The following is a 17,831-nucleotide window of genomic DNA, read 5'->3' on the forward strand; positions in this document are numbered from 1 at the left end:
CAAAGAAGCGCCCTTGGATTCAACATCATCTTCGGGATTCTTACCTCTCCTGTTCATCTTGAGCATTCACTCTCTGTAAAGTATAAAAACCTCTTTGAGAATGTACAACAAGAAAATACATTTATTAGTTTGATAATAGTTTTGGCAATATAGAGCTGGGCCTCGTTTCCTAATAGCATAGTAAGTGTAAGTAAATTACGATTCATCTTTGTTTTGCAGCCTGTTTCCCAAAGCCATTGTATCTTAAGTAGTACTTGAAAATGGTTGCAGATTTACGAGTGCTCTAGAGCAGTGTTTCACAACCTTTTTCTGCCACTGCACACTTTTTACAGCCAAAATATTCTACGGCACACCACTATCCCACATAGGCTAACCATCGTAAGTATTTTCCCTTTTCAAGAACTTGTCCATGTCTTAGTAGCGCATTTACTTGTAATGTTTGAAATTCGGCTACACAAAAAAATAAATAAAATGAAAACAAGTCACATAGGTAGGCTATGCTCTGTGAGGTCACAGGTGGCAAGAGCGCTAAATGGGTAGTGAAAAAACAACAAATTTGCTTCTTTTCTAATTTGTAGATTTGTTTTTGCAATGCCACAACAAATTACAAGGATGCAAACTCATGAGGGGCGAAAAAGGTAATACAATCACTGGTCCACGAAAAAGAAATTCTGGGGATATTTTTTTAAAAGAATAAGCTAAAAGCACCAAATTCCAGCTATTTTAGTGGTTCTAGTTTATTCATGTTTACAATTGTGCAGAATTAGCTGCAAAATAAAGAGTATTTTGGTGAGGCTTGCTTCTGTTTAACAAATTTGTTAAATTTTTTGATGAATTTAAATTGATGAATGAACTGATTAGTTCAATGACCCCTTCTAGAAATATGAGCATCTTATGAGCATCTTATGTGCTATATGTGAGTCAGTGAATAATTTTGAGTCATTCATGACAGAAATCTCCCAGGAGACTTTATAGTGTTAAAGCATTAAAAGAACAAAGCAAATTGTGCTGGTTACTTCCATAACCTCCGTTCCCTGATGGAGGGAACGAGACGTTGTGTCGATGAAGTGACATTAGGGGTCACTCTGGGAAGCCTGAGACACCTTCTGATCTTTGATAAAAGGCCAATGGGAATTAGCGAGTGGTATTTGCATGCCTCCCCCCTTCATATATGGGTATAAAGGAGCTGCCGTTCGAACCGCTCATTCAGGTTTTGTGCTGAGGAGCCAAGAGAGAAGGTCCCGGCCATTTCAGTTGGTAGTCCAGCGTTGTGGCAGGAGGGACACAATGTCTCATTCCCTCCATCAGGGATCGGAGGTTACAGAAGTAACCAGGACGTTTCCTATCTGTCACTCACTCGAAGTTGTGTCGATGGAGTGACACTAGGTGTCACCTACAAAAACGCCACAACTAGCTGGACTGTGTTACGTGAACTGGCAGTGTGAGACAGGTAGACTACTGTGTGCCTCGTAGCCAGCGCACCAGGCCAACACGTAACCTCCCCCAACGCTGTTATGAGCATTGAACTGTCCTTCAGGGACAAGTCGACTGCCCAAAGAAGAATAGAGGCAGGCTAGCCCAGTCGTGTCTTTTTCGTCTTTTTTTTTCTCCCCGAAAAGAGTGAACATTTTCCGGGGGGTGGAGGCGAGTGTCACTCCCAAGGGGAAGACACCGTGGAGACCACACCCCACCCAGAGAGAGGGGGGAGGGGGGGGGTTTGAGTGGTAATACATCACATGGTCTTGCCGACTCTTTTTCGTCAGAAGTATTTCATTCTTTTTCGTCGGAAGTATGAGCCACTGCAATGGCCAAACCTTATTCTTGGCTCCTCAGTGCAAAACCTGAATGCACAGATATATGATTCCCTCCCTTTATACCTGTATGTCCGGGGGAGACATACAGGTATAAGTTCAAGAGGTAACCGAGGTCTTCAAGAAAGTCCCCTAGTGTCGCTTCATTCGACACAATGTCTCGTTCCCTCCATCAGGGAATGGAGGTTACAACAGTAACCTAGACGCTTTGTCATGCAATGCCTTCATTTTACACCAAGACAAGTGGATATTTTTCAAGGTTAAAACTGCAGCGCAGTAATCTTTTGCGATTATGATAATGTGGGCTTGTCTGTGTAATTGTTATTTTCAGGGTGATTCTCTATCTATGGGCTCTTATGACCTCAGTTTACAAGTATACATTTTTTTTAATCATTATTGCAATATATCAGTTCCTAAATCCATGTACACATTTGCATTAAGTCAAGTTTTTTCTACAAGACAGTCCACTGTCCACTTAAATGGAGAAAAACCAAATCTCAAAAACGGTTGGTCAAGTTTACGATCAAAGAACATATTTCAAATAGAATAAGCAATAAAATCTGACACTACTGTTAATTGTTAACTGTTACAGTTAATAATTATCTTCTGGAGCACGAGCTGACAGTACATCTGCGCATGCATAGCATTTCTGCGTTTGACATGGACAACAAAAAACAAGCTCTGAACTTAAATAAGCCCAACACACTTCCAAATACAGAGATAAGTTGCAGATTACCCTTAGTGTACAGAACTAATGATCTAAATACTTTCAATACTGGAAATACTGTAACTACACTGATCTAAGAATCCATACATGTCTTTAAAAAGGGACAGGACTTTTAAAATAGTGACAGTAGGCGTAAATAAAGCATGCTCTTACGCATTACATATAATTGGGCCTGTGGGTCATTGTTCAAGTTTTTCTCCATAATAATTATTAGAAACTGGTTTCAAAACTTCTCTTCTAATTGACAGATTTTATCACTTAAAGTGATAAATCAACCATAAATTAATGTTCTGTCATAATTTTCCATTCTCATGTTGTTCCAAACTTGTGACTTTCTGTATTTTGTGGAAACCAAAAAAGCTATTAGACATAATGTTAGAAACTGACAGTCTCAGTCACCATTCCCTTTTAAAATATGGAGAAAAAAAACAAAAAACATGCAATGACAGTAAATGGGACTATAAGGCTAACACTCTATCTCTTTAATTGTGTTGCATTGAAGAAAGTCATATGATTTTAAACAGGGTGTATGATGACAATTTCTATTAATAATAATAATAATAATAATAATAATTATTATTATTATTAGTAGTAGTTTAATTATTATTATTCTGTAATACATGTTAAATGTGTATTATATAATGGAATATTGGGACGTAATCATCCATTATGTTTGATGTGGAAGTAACTAGTTACTCGCTACTTTTTAAATTGGATTTGAATTAAAATTTGTTTTTAAATTGAAAAACTCGAGTAGTTTTTTTACATTACTACTTTTACTTGAGTAAATATTTTAGGTATTCTACCTACCTCTGCATGTAAGTGGGCAAACTATTCCTATATTTTAGTCATAAATAAAATAAAATAAAAAACACTATTAAAAAATAAAACCCTAGAAATTTCCACAGCAAATTAGCCTTTCCTTTTGGGCTACAAACTGACATCATAACTGAACAGTTTTATTGGCAGGCCAAATTGACAGCACGGTAATGAACACAAGCAACTACTCACACTGGCTACCATTGCAAGATGCTCCTGTGTGCTACTAAAATTTTGGGCCAAATCATCCATGCAAAGTGAGTCTCTCTGGCAAGCATACACCCACTGCTGATACTCCATGGTGTCAGGAACTCTGTCAAGAAAGATCCGGAAGGCCTCCCACACAGCTTCTTGACAAACTGTTAAATATCATGAGAATTATTTACAGAATATCACTACCCCTTTTAACAATTGTGCTATTAAACAAAAAATCTGTGATTAAGCACAGAGAGGACAAACTGCAGAGCCCAGTCCCAGTTCATAAAAATGTCAGGACACTTAAAGTTAATTATCAGCACTGCTGATCACATTGTAACCATGCCGAGAATGATTTAGTATCTTGCCATCTCATTATTCCAACACAGTTATTATGGATATTAATTAAGACCTAACTGCAACTCTGACAGTTACTTATGCCCCAACCTTAGATTGTTTGTATCCGAAATGAAATCTTATGCTATTTGTAGCACTATACAAATGTTCTGTCAGGTAACCTAAAAATGTGCTAACAACTAAATTAACAGGTTTAATTCAAGCCAATGCTATTAAAATATTAACATAAACAACCTGAATATATAGGTTATTTTAAGGGTCAGGTCAGGTAGAAAAAGCTACTTAAAGGAGTTAAAATGTTCACACAAAAATTAAAATTTTGTCATAGTTTACTCACCCTCATATTCCAAACACTAACATAGATGATAGGCAGAATATTAGTGACTGAACGCCTCAGTCCCCATTCATTTTTATTGTATAGGGAACAAGCAGTGTCAACATGCTTCAAAAGTTATCCTCGTGTTCCAGACTGATATTACAGTGAAATCGGAAGCAGTAGGTTAACTTTTCTTTAGCTGAAATTGGTCTGTGCTTATCAAAATTCGAAACACTGTCACTAGTTTCAAAAACAGTAAGCGTTTTTGGGCGTATGGGGATGTGTGAGCTACATTTTCCGACTGTAATGTCCACAGAAGGTTGCCAAAAGTGAGTTGTAAAACAATTGTTTTCATTTGTACAGGCTGTAATACAGCGAAGAAAAATGCATATTTTATAAACTGTAACCCCAACCCAAACCACAAACCTAAAATAAATGTTAGAAGGAGAAGTGCAACCTTCGAATCATGCTCGTCACTGACTATGCGAACCCCATTACTTCCTGGTTTCAACACGGAATCCGAATCCTACCCTGTTGATGCGATGTTTTTCCGATCACGTCACTGGAGAAGGTAAACACGCTTGGCAGTGAGTCTGCATAATGTGGCCGATTGGTGTACCGGAAATCTCAGAAACAACGTGCCAATTACCATGTGATCATTTTGCATGGGTTTGGTACGACAAGCGCATGAGTAAATTATGACAGGCTTTTCATTTCTGGGTGAACAATCCGCATTTTACAGAGTTATCTGCATCCATCATCATATTCCACTCTCGGTTCAAATGTATCTACAGTTCATATATAAAGTTAGGAATTAGGTAGTTAGTAGTAAAGTAAACAATCATTTAAAAAATGTTTAAGTAAATAGTGAGAAAAACACAATGTGAATGCATAAAAATGTCCAAAGGGAGTTCTTTACTTGGTTTGACTTTCCATACCTTATTTACTTTGACCTATGGAAACTTCAAAGTAGAGAAAAAATTTACTAAAAAACTTAAAGAAGCAGGCAAGCCTTCTTTCTTGATAAACTACCTTTATCTACACTTGGTTTACAGCCATTTCTTTTTTGGCCTGGCTTGATATCTCTCAGAAGGCTCCTAATGTCTAGAAAGTTAATTATGATTTATGTTGTAGGCAAATGCTCAATGCTCAGTCCCTGGTCCTGTTTAAGGTAGATATTGTCTTACCTCTTAGTTTGTAGTAGGCTTTATGGCTGGTGACAGCCTCTCCCATGCTCTCCTGAGGACACACTTTCACCCCTGTACTAAACAGCGCCGATCTCTTCGCTCGATGCTTGTCTAGAGAAAGTAAGACTCTGCCATCTGTCAATGGGTTGATGGGCTGTGGAGTCTCCAGGAAGTGCCTGTACTTCACATTTCTGATCCCGAAAATCAAGTTGTCAACGTTGAGTTCTGCAAAGGTCAAAACAACAGTATGTGTTTATTGTTTTAGGATTGGATTAGGACAGGATTAAGGTTACCTGTGGACAGTAAGACAAGAAATCATATAATTACACTTCATGTAATTGCGCTCAGTCAGACTCCATTTTAGACCCATTTAGTCTAGGATTACTTTTCTGAATTAACATTTAATAGGATAAGGCTCTGTAAGTCAAGCTGTCAGTTACAATACCATCCAGACAGATGTGAAGCGCATTCACCAGATAAGAGCTGTAATGGTCTGTGCTCAATGGTAGTGGTCTAATTGCCTTTGATTGAAAATCACATAATCATTACATAAAAAAGACTTCAAGAGTTGACTGTTGCAACTGCTTTAAAAGGATAGTTCACCCAAGAATGAAAAATTATTTCATCATTTACTCACCTTCATGTTGTTTCAAAACATATGGCATTCTTGTTTCTGCAGAACCCAAAAGGAGGAAATGTAATGAATGTCCTTCTTTTCAATACAACGGAGCTTGGGGGCCTGGGTAACTCAGTGGTAAAGATGCTGGCTACCACCCCCGGAGTTTGCTAGTTCGAATCTCAGGGCGTGCTGAGTGACTCCAGCCAGGTCTCCTAAGAAACCAAATTGGCCTGGTTGCAAGTTGCTGGATGCCGTGGTGGATGGCATAATGCCTCCACATGCACTATGTCTCCATGGCAACACACTCTATAAGCCATGTGATCAAATGCACAGATTGACGGTCTCAGACTCGGAGTCAGCTGGGATTCATCCTCCGCCACCCGGATTGAGGTGAATCACTAAACCATTTAAAAGCACATTGGGAGATAAAGGGGGAAAAAATCCAAAACAAATATAATAAAAAATACAAAGGAGCTTGATGGTGATCAAGCAAATAGCAAACCTTGGTTCATGGCTGTGATGAAACTAAAGTCTATTCCATTGCAAGTGCATGAGAGAATCCTTTTTTAAGCTTTTATGTGAGTCACTATCAGTTGTCATTGTATTGAAATCAGTGAACAGGACACCCTTCAAAATTCCTCCTTTTGTGTTGTGCAAAAATAAAAATAAAATCATACGTGTCTGGAATGGCATGAAAGTTAGTAAATGATTTTCATTTTTGGGTGAACTATCCCTTTAAAGCTGAAGTGTGCAATTTCTGCACCACTAGCATTTCCAAATGGAAATGCACAAAGAAATACAGGTTTTCCTGAACACTCCACCCCATCTTCCATTGGTGGGAAAACGTCTTTGTTACTGTCATAACCTCCAGGGAACGAGACATTGTGTAGATGTATTGACACTAGGGTTCTCTCTTGAGAGTCTCGGTTACCTCTTATCTTTGAGAAAAGGCCAATGAGAATTGCCGTACAGAATTTGCATGCCCCAGTAACCAAGTAACCAAGACATTCCCCTTCTTTCACTCACTCGACATTGTGTCGATGTAGTGACACTAGGGGTCCCTATCTAAAAATGCCACAACACAAAACTGCTGATGCATGCAAAAATAGCAGGTGCATCAGACTGGACGTAAACTTCCCCAATGCCCCAAAAGACACTTTGTAGTTCCCCACTTCCCGGGGGCAGGCTGTGCCAACTGCAGACTTTCTCTCACTAGGTTTTCTCTCCATAGAATGTTAGATGCGGCTGGGGCCATCTAACGTTATAACACGCATCTGGGTAGGTGTTGTTTTCCTATCCTATTCTTTCAGGTGGAAAAGACCCTGCGGAGACCACATCCTGCCCAGAAGGGGAGGTTAATATGTGGCAAATACATCACATGGGCTTACCAGCCAGATATGGAAGTGGCACGGTGGTAGGTCCTGCCTTGACGGGGAGGAGCGATACAATCACAGCGGCCGGAGAGCAGAGGGAAATCTGCCCAAGGGAGATGCGGGTCTGCCGGCAGGGGTGAACTTGACTGGGAGAGTAGAGCGCACATCTTTGCCTCAGGTGAGGGGAAAGGCATTATGCACAAGTGATACACCCAGCCAGCTGTTCTATTATATGTGTTTGGACCTGACAATACACGGGATGAGACCGGCTGAACCTGGAGATTGTTCAATCTCACAAAGTTATTGGGTGTTGCCCAGCCCACCGCACTGCAGATGTCTGCTAGAGAGGTGACATTGGCCAGTGCCCATGAGGATGCCACACTCCTTGTAGAGTGTGCTCGAAACCGCAAGGGGGCGGGCACGGCCTGGGTTTGGTAGGCCAACGCGATGGCAATCACGAACTAGTTGGCAAGCCTCTGTTGGAAACAGCGTTCCCTTTCCGCTCTCCACCAAAGCAGACAAAGAGCTGCTCAGATCGTCTAAAGCTCTGCGTGCGATCCAAATAGGTGTGCAAAGCACACATTGGTCACAGCAATGATAAGGCTGGGTCTGCCTCCTCACTATCTGATCCCTGATGGTGGTTGTAGGAACCTTGGGCATGTAGCGCCACTTTAGGGCATAAAGCTTTCTGGTAGAGGGAGCTCTGGCTTGAGTGATCGTGTCTTCAATGGCTGGTGGTAGACCATTTAGATCTTCAGCACCCCATCCAAGGGCCAGACGTGGAGGTTCCAGAGGTCTGGGCATGGATGCCAGAGGGTGCCCCGTCCCTGAGAAAGAAGGTCCTTCCTCAGGAGAATCTGCCAGGGAGGTGCTGTCACAAGGAACGTAAGATCTGAGAGCCATGTCCGAGTGGACCAGTAAGGGGCCACGAGAGTGACTTGTTCCTCATCCTCCCTGACCTTGCACAAGACTTGCAAGTAGGCTCACTGGGGGAAATGCATACTTACGCAGCTAGTGCAGTCATCTGTGCCAAGGGGGGCTTCCGTCAGAGAGTACCAGAGCGGGCAGTGGGTGGATTCTTGGGAGGCAAACATATCTACCTGTGCTCTTCCGAATTGACCCCAAATCAGCTGGGCCACCTGATGGTGGAATCTCCACTGAGCATTACCTGCCGTGTGGTGTTGAGGTTGCCGGGACATGAGCGACCTCAGCCGCTGCTGACTCCAAAGGAGGAGATGGTAGGCAAGTTGCGGCATGCGACGAGACTGAATGCTGCCGTGGCGATTTATATACGCTACTGTCGCTGTGTTGTCTGAGTGTATCAGTAAGTGCTTGCCGCGGATTAGCGGCAGAAATCTGCGCAGGACAAGTAACATAGCCAGCAACTCTAGGCAGTTGTTGTGCCAACTCAGCCGCGGCCCTGTACAGGAGCCAGAAGCTGCATGCCTGTTGCATATGGTGCCCCAGCCCGACTGGGAGGTGTCTGTAGTAACTACAAAGCATCAGAACACATGCTGTAGGGGGACTCCTGCCTATAGAAAATAGAGGTCTGTCCAAGGGCTGAATATTTGATGGCAGGAAGGGGTGAGGGTCACACGGTATGTGCCGCGGAGCCATGCTCATCTCGGTACTTAAGACTGAAGCCAGTGCTCTTCCCAGTTTAGCAGTCTCATATGCCATATGCCCCATTAGCCTCTGAAATTGTTTGAGGTTGGTGATAGACTTACACCTGATGTTTTACTGAAACCAGTCTATTTACAGACCAAAGTCCAGGCTGGAACTTGAATATTCCCTTCATTAACTTTATGTGCATCATCTGCACTGCCAAAAAAACATAATGCATTAAATAACTACTTCAGTAAATGAAGCATCAAACAATTGTACAGTTAACAGTTTGGATCAAAATACATTTTCTTGTTTTATGTCTGAAAATAGATTTGTTTTGTTTAGTAGCTTGCCTTTCCAGTAGTTATAGAACAATCATTAGAATTTCCTCTTTGCTGCTTTCATTACCAACATTACACTTGCAGATCTATAAACAAAAGACAGATTACTTGCTCTCTCCAGAGATGTCATGCATCCATTTTATATATTTATTTATTTTGAGACGGCAGGTAGCTGAATCTAAGTCCCGACCTATATTATTATTTTCTCTTCCGGGAAAACTAGGGATGCACTGATACAAAATGTGTGTGCTGATACTGATAGTTTGGCGGCTCTGGTTTTTTTTATGCTACCCTTGTTTCAAAGTACTATTCATTAATTTCACAACTTTTAAAGAAATTTAATTAACATCTTTTAGTTTTTGTTTCTCTACATGTTTTTTATGCTTCAGAGTAACTGGTCTTAGTTAACAAAACACTAAAACAAAAATCATATTATTTACTCACATTAACATTCTTAACTCACATTAACTGAATTCTGAACAGCCTCCTGTAATGCTCAAGTGAAATTCTTAAGATTGTTTATTTTTTTGAATGTTCTTAACTCTTTTTAGCTGAAGCAGCTTCCACTTTAACTTTAACAAACTCTTCATATTCCTTGCTGTGTCAAGCTTTAAGGTAATCAAATTAGTTGTTTTAAAAGTTTTAACATTAGTTCCACCTCATGAAATTATAGCAGTGAAAAACTTACAAATTGCAACTCTGCTGTCATTGTCACCTAAATTAATTCAACACCAAAAATATTTTCTTTCACACACAACACAAGTTGTATGCTGAAAATAATTATTTTGTGGTGAAGTAAATCTAGCAGAAAAGATTAATTACTTTCTGCATTGAATACATTAGTGTGAACTTGAAAACTTTTAGTACATTTTACAATTGTACTCAAGTAAAAATTAATGCTCTAGCTAGCTTATAAGTAAATATTATTTATAAATGTTTGCTATATTTACAATCTGTAATCATGGACAGTACCAATCCTAAAATATACACAACTCTTATTGTTGATTTTGAGGGTACACTGTTATATCAGTGTATCACTAGGGCAAATGGACTACAATATTGATGATTAATTTTGCTCAACACAGATCTCTGTCCAGTCAAATACTCTATAATGAGTAGAGGTCGACCGATATTGTTTTTTTCAGGCCGATGCCGATCTTTTGAAATCCGGGTCGGCCGTTGTCCGATTAATGCAGCCGATTTATTTTGGCCGATATTTGGCCGATATGTGCTTGTTTTTAACCTCTTATTTGAACCTTTTATTTGAAAGATAAAATGTAACACAAATAATTACTTAAGATAGACAACATTTCTCAACAAATACATTTTTTGAACACTTGACACTTAAATTAAAAATGTATAATATAAAAACATATTGTATAAATAATGTATAACAAATATATTAAATAAACAAAGCAGGTGTTACGAACTGCTCCGAGACACAAAGGTTGAGATCCAAATGCAGCTTTACTTAAGGGGCAATCCAGACACGTAATCCAATATTCAGAGCATCCAAGAGAAGCACAGGCATAACTAGGGATGGGTATCGTTAAGGTTTTAATGGTATTACTATCTTACCGATACTGCTTATCGATCCGGTACTTCAACTGTATTCTTAACAGTTCTCTTTGTTATAATATATATATATATATATATATATATATATATATATATATATATATATTAAACAAAGATAAACGTTATATAGGCACAGTGATTTAATTTCAGGAAGGTCTACTAACATTACTGTTCAGGTGTGGTCTAAAAAGAAATCTAATAAAGTAATCAATTGTAAAATAACACTGCATAGTTTATCATAGATAAATTAATGCTTATTAATGCAGAAGTTATTCATTCTAGAGCTGTAAGTGATTTTCTCTTTGCCTTTTGTTGTTTGATTCGCAGTAAGGGCTCAATCGTCAGCATGTTTATTAGGATGCTTCCCCTTTAAGACCGAGTTCAGATCTAATAGACTCCTGATGCAGCATATTTTCTCCCAACTATTTCCATAACTACGTCCATTTAAGACATAAACTGTGTTTAAGTGAATCTCCAAGCCGGTCGTTTAGACATATTTTTGTGTATAGTTGATTGTTTAGACGCGCACATGAAACCCAAAATAGCCTATACTTTGCTTGTCTCGTTGCGGTGTGTTTCGGAGCGCACGCCGCCTTGGGAACGGTACCTCTTGCGCTCTTTTTATTATTAAACGCGTCCCGCAATTTAGCAACAGTAGCTAGACTGCATTTTACAACAATCACCGATCGTGCTGATTCTGACGTTAAGTTTGAGTTTTAGGGAGAAATGTCATTGCACCGCTGTGAAGGGAAGGAAGTTGTGCTAGACAGAATGCGGCTTATGTATAAATATTCTTTTTATAATCTTTGGAAGGCGAAATATAAAATAAAATCAGACTAATATCACAGATCTAAACCAGGCTACGTTTGAATGTTTAGTTCTGTCACTCATTTAGCAGGGCTGTGTTGTGCTCGCTGTGCGCGAGATCTCTCTCTCTCTGACTGCGAATAGCTCAATTGCATCACAGACAAATGGTTTCATAGAATTATTATACATAGAAATGGCTGGCGAGATAAAATTACTTTCTCTTTATAGCAATAATAAATGTATTTTCTTAATTTCTCCAGTACCGACAGCAGAAGCGATAACGTCCGAGCTTACCAAAGCCAGTCCTTCAATAGCCTATAGTGCATTGGTATCTTTTTTATTACTTATTTCTCTGCATTGAGTGACAACCCTCTCAAATATAAGACACACAAACAGAACAAATAAAAGATTCACAGATTCACTGTCTGTAGATTCACTGTCTGTAATTGCAAAATTCTTGCTTACTTATTGTGACATGATAGCAACCCTTCTGCTGTGATAATGCAACTTCAACTACGCTATCAATATCCAAAGTAGCCGAATGTCATGTCGATTTTTTTCTCGAAGTTGGCAGTAAAATATCAAAAGTTTTTAATTAAATATACAGAAGTTATACAAATTTAATCCTTACTGTTTTCTCCAAGGAACTTAGCTCCTTCCTTAGGCACTGGATGAGGTCTGCTCACTCTGCTGGAAAATGACTCTAGGGGCAGCGTGCGTCAAACACGTGTTCCACAACAACACTAGGCTGCTCACAGATGCGCCTGCCTAATAATCGGCTTGATATACTTGGATATTGGCCGATGCCGATTATGTAAAAAAATGCTAAAAATCGGCCGATTAATCAGCCGGCCGATTAATCGGTCGACCTCTAATAATGAGTATGTCCCTCTACAGCCCTTCGGGGTGATGTGCCCTTCGATATGTCCCACCAAAACATACTTATTCATAAGAAAATACGTCAGCAAGCGAAAGAAAAACTGCAATAAAAACTGTCATTTCATGGGGTCTTACAACTTGATTGGACTGACCAAATGTAGACATGTGAATTTGTGATTTCTGCAACAGCATTTTTTTATTATTTTTTTACCTAGTTGTATAAATTAATTATCAAAGATACATATATTGTTTTTAGAAGTTTCATTCAAAACGTCTAGGATACGGATGTAACCTCCATTCCCTGATGGAGGTAACGAGAGGTTACCGAAGAAGTGACACTAGGGGTCTCTCTTGAGCGCAGAATATACCTCTGATCTATGGAAAAAGGCCAATGAGAAATTGGAAGGCAGAATTTGCATGCCCCGCCCCCGGACATACGGGTATAAAGGCGGGGAAACACATCTGTTTCATTCAGGATTTTTCTGAGGAGCCGTCAATGGTCCGGCCGCAACAGTGGCTCGGCTCAGCGACGTGGCCGGAAGGACACAATGTCTCGTTCCCTCCATCAGGGAACGGAGGTTACATCCGCAACCTAGACGTTCCCCGTCTGTCGCACACTTCGATGTTGTGTTGAAGAAGCGAAACTAGGGGTCCAATTTAAATCACTCCATGCGCTGAGCCGTGTACGTGTACTGCTGTCACAGGAGCGGGCAGGTATTTAACGTGCCAAAGCGACCAGCTGTATCAGGCAGGTATCATCCCCTTGACAGGGGAACAAGGCGACGCTGCCAAGTCTGGAAACGGGCCGAGCCTAGCCGGGCCTCTTTTATCTCTATGTTTCTCGCATAGAGTCAACGGCTGGGGCCCTTACACCCATCAGGGAAGGAGGTCTTACCCAGTTTCCTATTCTTTTAGGGGGAAAAGACCCTACAAACACCTTCAAGGTGGACGAGGACAGCCTCCCCTCCAACCTCTCCTGCAGAAATGAGAGCACTGACCTGACTACGCACCTTTGTGGGTCTTCGGCCCAAGAAGAACACCAATTCACGAACAAGCGCCACTTTAGGGCATAAAGTTGCCTGGTAGAAGGGGCTCTGGCTTGGTTGATCATATCTATGACAGCAGGTGGTAGATCAGCTAGATCTTCCACGTCCCGTCCAGGGGCCAGACGTGGAGGTTCCAGAGGTCTGGGTGCGGATGCTAGAGCATTCCCCGTCCCTTAGAAAGAAGGTCTTTCCTCAGTGGAATTTGCCAGGAAGGGGCTGTCGCAAGGAGTACGAGGTCCGAGAACAAAGCCAGAGTGGGCCAATAGGGAGCCAATACAGTGACTTGTTCCTCGTCCTCCCTGACCTTGCACAGCACCTGTGCAAGAAGGCTCACTGGGGGAAATGTGTACTTGCGCAGCCCTGTGTTGGTGAGGCGTGCATACATTGAGACTGAGTCTAACTCCATGTCGAGAAAAGAGATGCTCTGAACTGGGGCAAGCTTGCTCTTTTCCCAGTTGACCTGAGCCCTAAACGGCTGAGGTGACTGAGCACCTGGTCCCTGTGGGCGCATAGTAACTCTCGGGAGTGGGCCAGGATGAGGTAGTTGAGTATGTGGATGCCGGAAGCGAAAGCCATGCATCCAAGCTCCGTGCTAGGGACACTAACGGGACGATTATTTTTTATGTACCAGGTGGGACTTCGCAGCGGGGCAGAGCAGTTAGTAAGACGTCGGGAGGCAAAGGTGGATCCCAAAGCTCTGGTGCTGAGAAAAGACTCGAAGCACTTACCTTGCTCCGCACACCCGGCAGGGGGCGGGTTAGTGACTGAGGAGGAGGTCCGGCGGAGGCGTCCTCTAGACTCTGTATTTCCCCGCCTTTATACCCGTATGTTCGGGTGCGGGACATGCAAATTCTGTCTGCCAATTTCTCATTGGCCTTTTTCCATAGATCAGAGGTATATTCGGCACTCAAGAGCGACCCCTAGTTTCGCTTCTTCGACACAACGTCGAAGTGAGCGACAGACGGGGAACCTACTTTCCCCTTATTTAAGAGTGATGCAGCTGTTCCCCTCCAAGTCTCAGCCTCCTCAACAGCTCTTGGGACATTAGTAATATTTTAGTTCATAACCATTTATTTTCTCTCCACTTCAAATCAAAGGTTTTGCCATGATGTAATGCAAAGAAATTAGTGTTTAGAAAATAAAATCCCTCATGCCATCCCAGGTGTGCATGACGTTCTTTCTTCTGTTGAACACAAACAAAGATTTTGAAAGTTTTTTCAAAGTTCTGGCTACAAATCATTTGCATTGTTTGGACCTACTGAGCTGAAATATTCTTCTAAAAATCTTTGTTTGTGTTCAGCAGAAGAAAGAAAGTCACACACATCTGGGAAGGCATGAGGGTAAGTAAATTATAAAATGATCATTTTCATTTTTGGGTGAACTATCTCTTTAAATTAGAAAGAAATGTAAGAAAGAGCATTTTCAGTATAGTGGTCTACTACTACTTTTGGACCCCACTTTTACTGCACTTTAATGTAAATAACTGTCTAAAAGTCATTTTGGTCTATCACTTACCAAAAAATGAAAATTATGTCATAATATACATGAATATACCTTCATGTCATTCCAAACTGCTATGACTTTCTTTCTTAACACAATAACTTGTGTTGTTTGGCACTTAAAAACAATGCAAGTTTTTGCAACGCATGTCACTGTAAACAAGATTCTCTCATAGCACTCATGAACATTTAAAAAATACTTTATTTAAAAATTTAGAGTTACAATCGTATGCCTTCTGATGAATTGAAATATGACGCACAAGTATTTTTAATATCATTTTGGGTACTTTTTTTTAGCTTTAACCTTGAGCGACCCAGTGTACACGTGCAAGAACGTTGTATTTTGGCTTCGCTATAAGCAACGCATACTTTAAATTTATTTAAACTGACTGATCTCATTATTAGAAACCTAATAATGTTTTTACATTGAAACCTGTTTGAGTCAAAAGATTAGACTCTTTAGTTTCATCCAATTGGCCATTTTTTTAATTTTAGCAATATATCTCGAAACACCACACTTCTGAACACAATGTACACTAATCTGTACTTTAGCCCATTTTCTATATTTACTGTGCATTATCACTTTATGAATCAATGGGTTCATCCAAAAGCTAAGAAATTTTGCTTTCAGAGGCTGATGGATTTAGGATGAAAATAAGGTGCATTTCGACCTGTTCTGAGACCAGTGCATACAGACAGCACACTGGAGGTTAAGTCATTCACTAAATAGGTTGCAAGGGAGCATCCTTTAGCTCTCTATGCAGCGAAGAGCATTTCATCCAAAATTCCTATCAAAAGTTACGTTTTAGACTACAGATGATGTTTGGACCACTCAACATGTTTGGCAGACATGGGACAATTGTAATCAGAACATTGATTCAGAATTTATAATGTATCATTTTATTTTAACATGGTTGGCAGTGATTGGATGATGCTGGCCATTACTTTTATGCAAATTTCCGATATAATGTCTGTAACATCTCAAAAACACGAATAACCAACACTCTTGGAAACCTAATAAACTATTTGATAAACAATCTGATTTTCTATAGCTTGGTATTATTTAAAATGTCACAACTTAGTCCCACTATCCACATATGTTGCCTTCAATTTTTAGGAAAACTATTTGCTCTAGAAAAATATATATTTTTACAAATAAAATAAATGGAAATGGAAATTGTACACAGCAGCCATGCTGAGGTCTCAGGAGGTTAAAGTGAGGCCACTGCCATCTCCTTTTGTTTTCTGCACAAGAAAGAAAATCTTACAGGTTTGGAACGATGCAAGGATGAGTCTACTATGACAGAATTTTCATTTTTGTGTGAACTATTACTTTAATATAGATTCATGCAAATGTATTCATGGCTGTTCTCTTGTGCACAATTGTACTTTTGCTGTAATCTGTCAGTCTCTCCTCAGTGTCAGATTAGATTGGTCCTGCAGTCTTTTGATTAGACACAAGACACCTTGACCTGAGATGTTTGTTATGGAAGACAGTGAGCTGATCACTCGCAGAGATATGAGGGTCTCTGTGATCTCATATGTTTCTGGGTCAGAAAACATCTAATCACATCTGTACACAAGCATTTAAGAAAAATGTTCAAAAGAATAATTAGACAATTGCTAAAAGGTAGATTGAGTTGTCACCACTGATAAACAAGAGTGATTGATATGATAATCTGGTCTACTGCAGTCTATGGGTTTCCTGTGCACATGTGCAGACATGAGGAACAACAATGCTAATTGAACTGTGTTTCTGATGAATGAGGCCCCACAGCAAAGCTACAAGCCAGAAAAGATTAGCGTTCCACACAGCCACAAACAGAATGTCTTTTGTTTTTCTCTTCTAATGAATGGAGCCTCTGAACACTGGAGCCAGACTAGAAGCACTACATACTCAAATACGTTGTTCAATTCCGACACACCAAAGTCTAAGCGCTAATGGGCAGGGTTCTTTTGTGCATACCAAATTCTTATCAAATACATTTTTTGTCATACGACATTGTTTTGCATAAGAAAAATCTTTGTGTTTCTTTCATGGCCTTCACAAATTTGCTCCTAAAATATTTAAATGCTCATTTGGATCACCAGAGGGGAGAAGATTCTGTTGTATAAGGCATCAGTATAAAAACTGCTCTGAGTCATATTAAAATTCCAGAGGTCCTGCCTTTGGTGAAGACTTTTTCAAGACAGCATATAAATGAAACAAGAAAACACCATTTGTCTGCCTCACAAACACTGGCTTACCTTTGATTCGTGTGGCTTGGAGGGTAAACAAGAACAGAATGAGAAGTAATCCTGTTTTCAATGGCATGTTGCAGTAGATTATGTCCTTTTGGATCTGAAGCCGCTCATTTGGAAAGAACAGAAAGTTGTCCACATTGATTGGACTTACGTTCAATGGTGAGACAGTTCCAGTGATTATGTGTCCGGGCTTCCATGGAAGGGGCCGTGTAAGGCCACTAGGTTGAGGAGTCTCCACAAATATGGTGCAGGTTCCTGTGTACAGATTTGGTCCCAGAGGGTCGTAGTAGTTGTTTGTCTCTATTGAGAATATATATAGTGAAGTGTGTGAGTAGGTGAGTGAAAGATGCTCTTCAGGGTGTGAGAGGAATGACAAGGTTAAAAATGCTTCCTCTTTTTCTGGACTAATCAGTTTACCTCTCGCTCAT

General features: G+C 40.3%; 1 protein-coding gene across 1 annotated transcript in view; it reads right to left on the reverse strand.

Moving 5' to 3' along the window:
* The window catches only part of LOC127657047 (interphotoreceptor matrix proteoglycan 1-like), a 47,207-nt gene extending 29,690 nt beyond the window's left edge, over nt 1-17,517 (reverse strand). The window contains exons 1-4 of the mRNA XM_052145685.1: nt 17,407-17,517; nt 5,413-5,637; nt 3,550-3,716; nt 45-73 (exon numbers count right to left, since the gene is read on the reverse strand). Of these exons, the coding sequence (XP_052001645.1) occupies nt 45-73; nt 3,550-3,716; nt 5,413-5,637; nt 17,407-17,473 (488 nt within the window). The 5' untranslated portion in view covers nt 17,474-17,517. The remainder of the gene's footprint in view (nt 1-44; nt 74-3,549; nt 3,717-5,412; nt 5,638-17,406) is intronic.
* Nucleotides 17,518-17,831: the final 314 nt, after the last annotated feature.

Source organism: Xyrauchen texanus, chromosome 16 (genome assembly GCF_025860055.1).
Source record: "Xyrauchen texanus isolate HMW12.3.18 chromosome 16, RBS_HiC_50CHRs, whole genome shotgun sequence".
In the NCBI taxonomy this organism is placed as follows: domain Eukaryota; kingdom Metazoa; phylum Chordata; class Actinopteri; order Cypriniformes; family Catostomidae; genus Xyrauchen; species Xyrauchen texanus.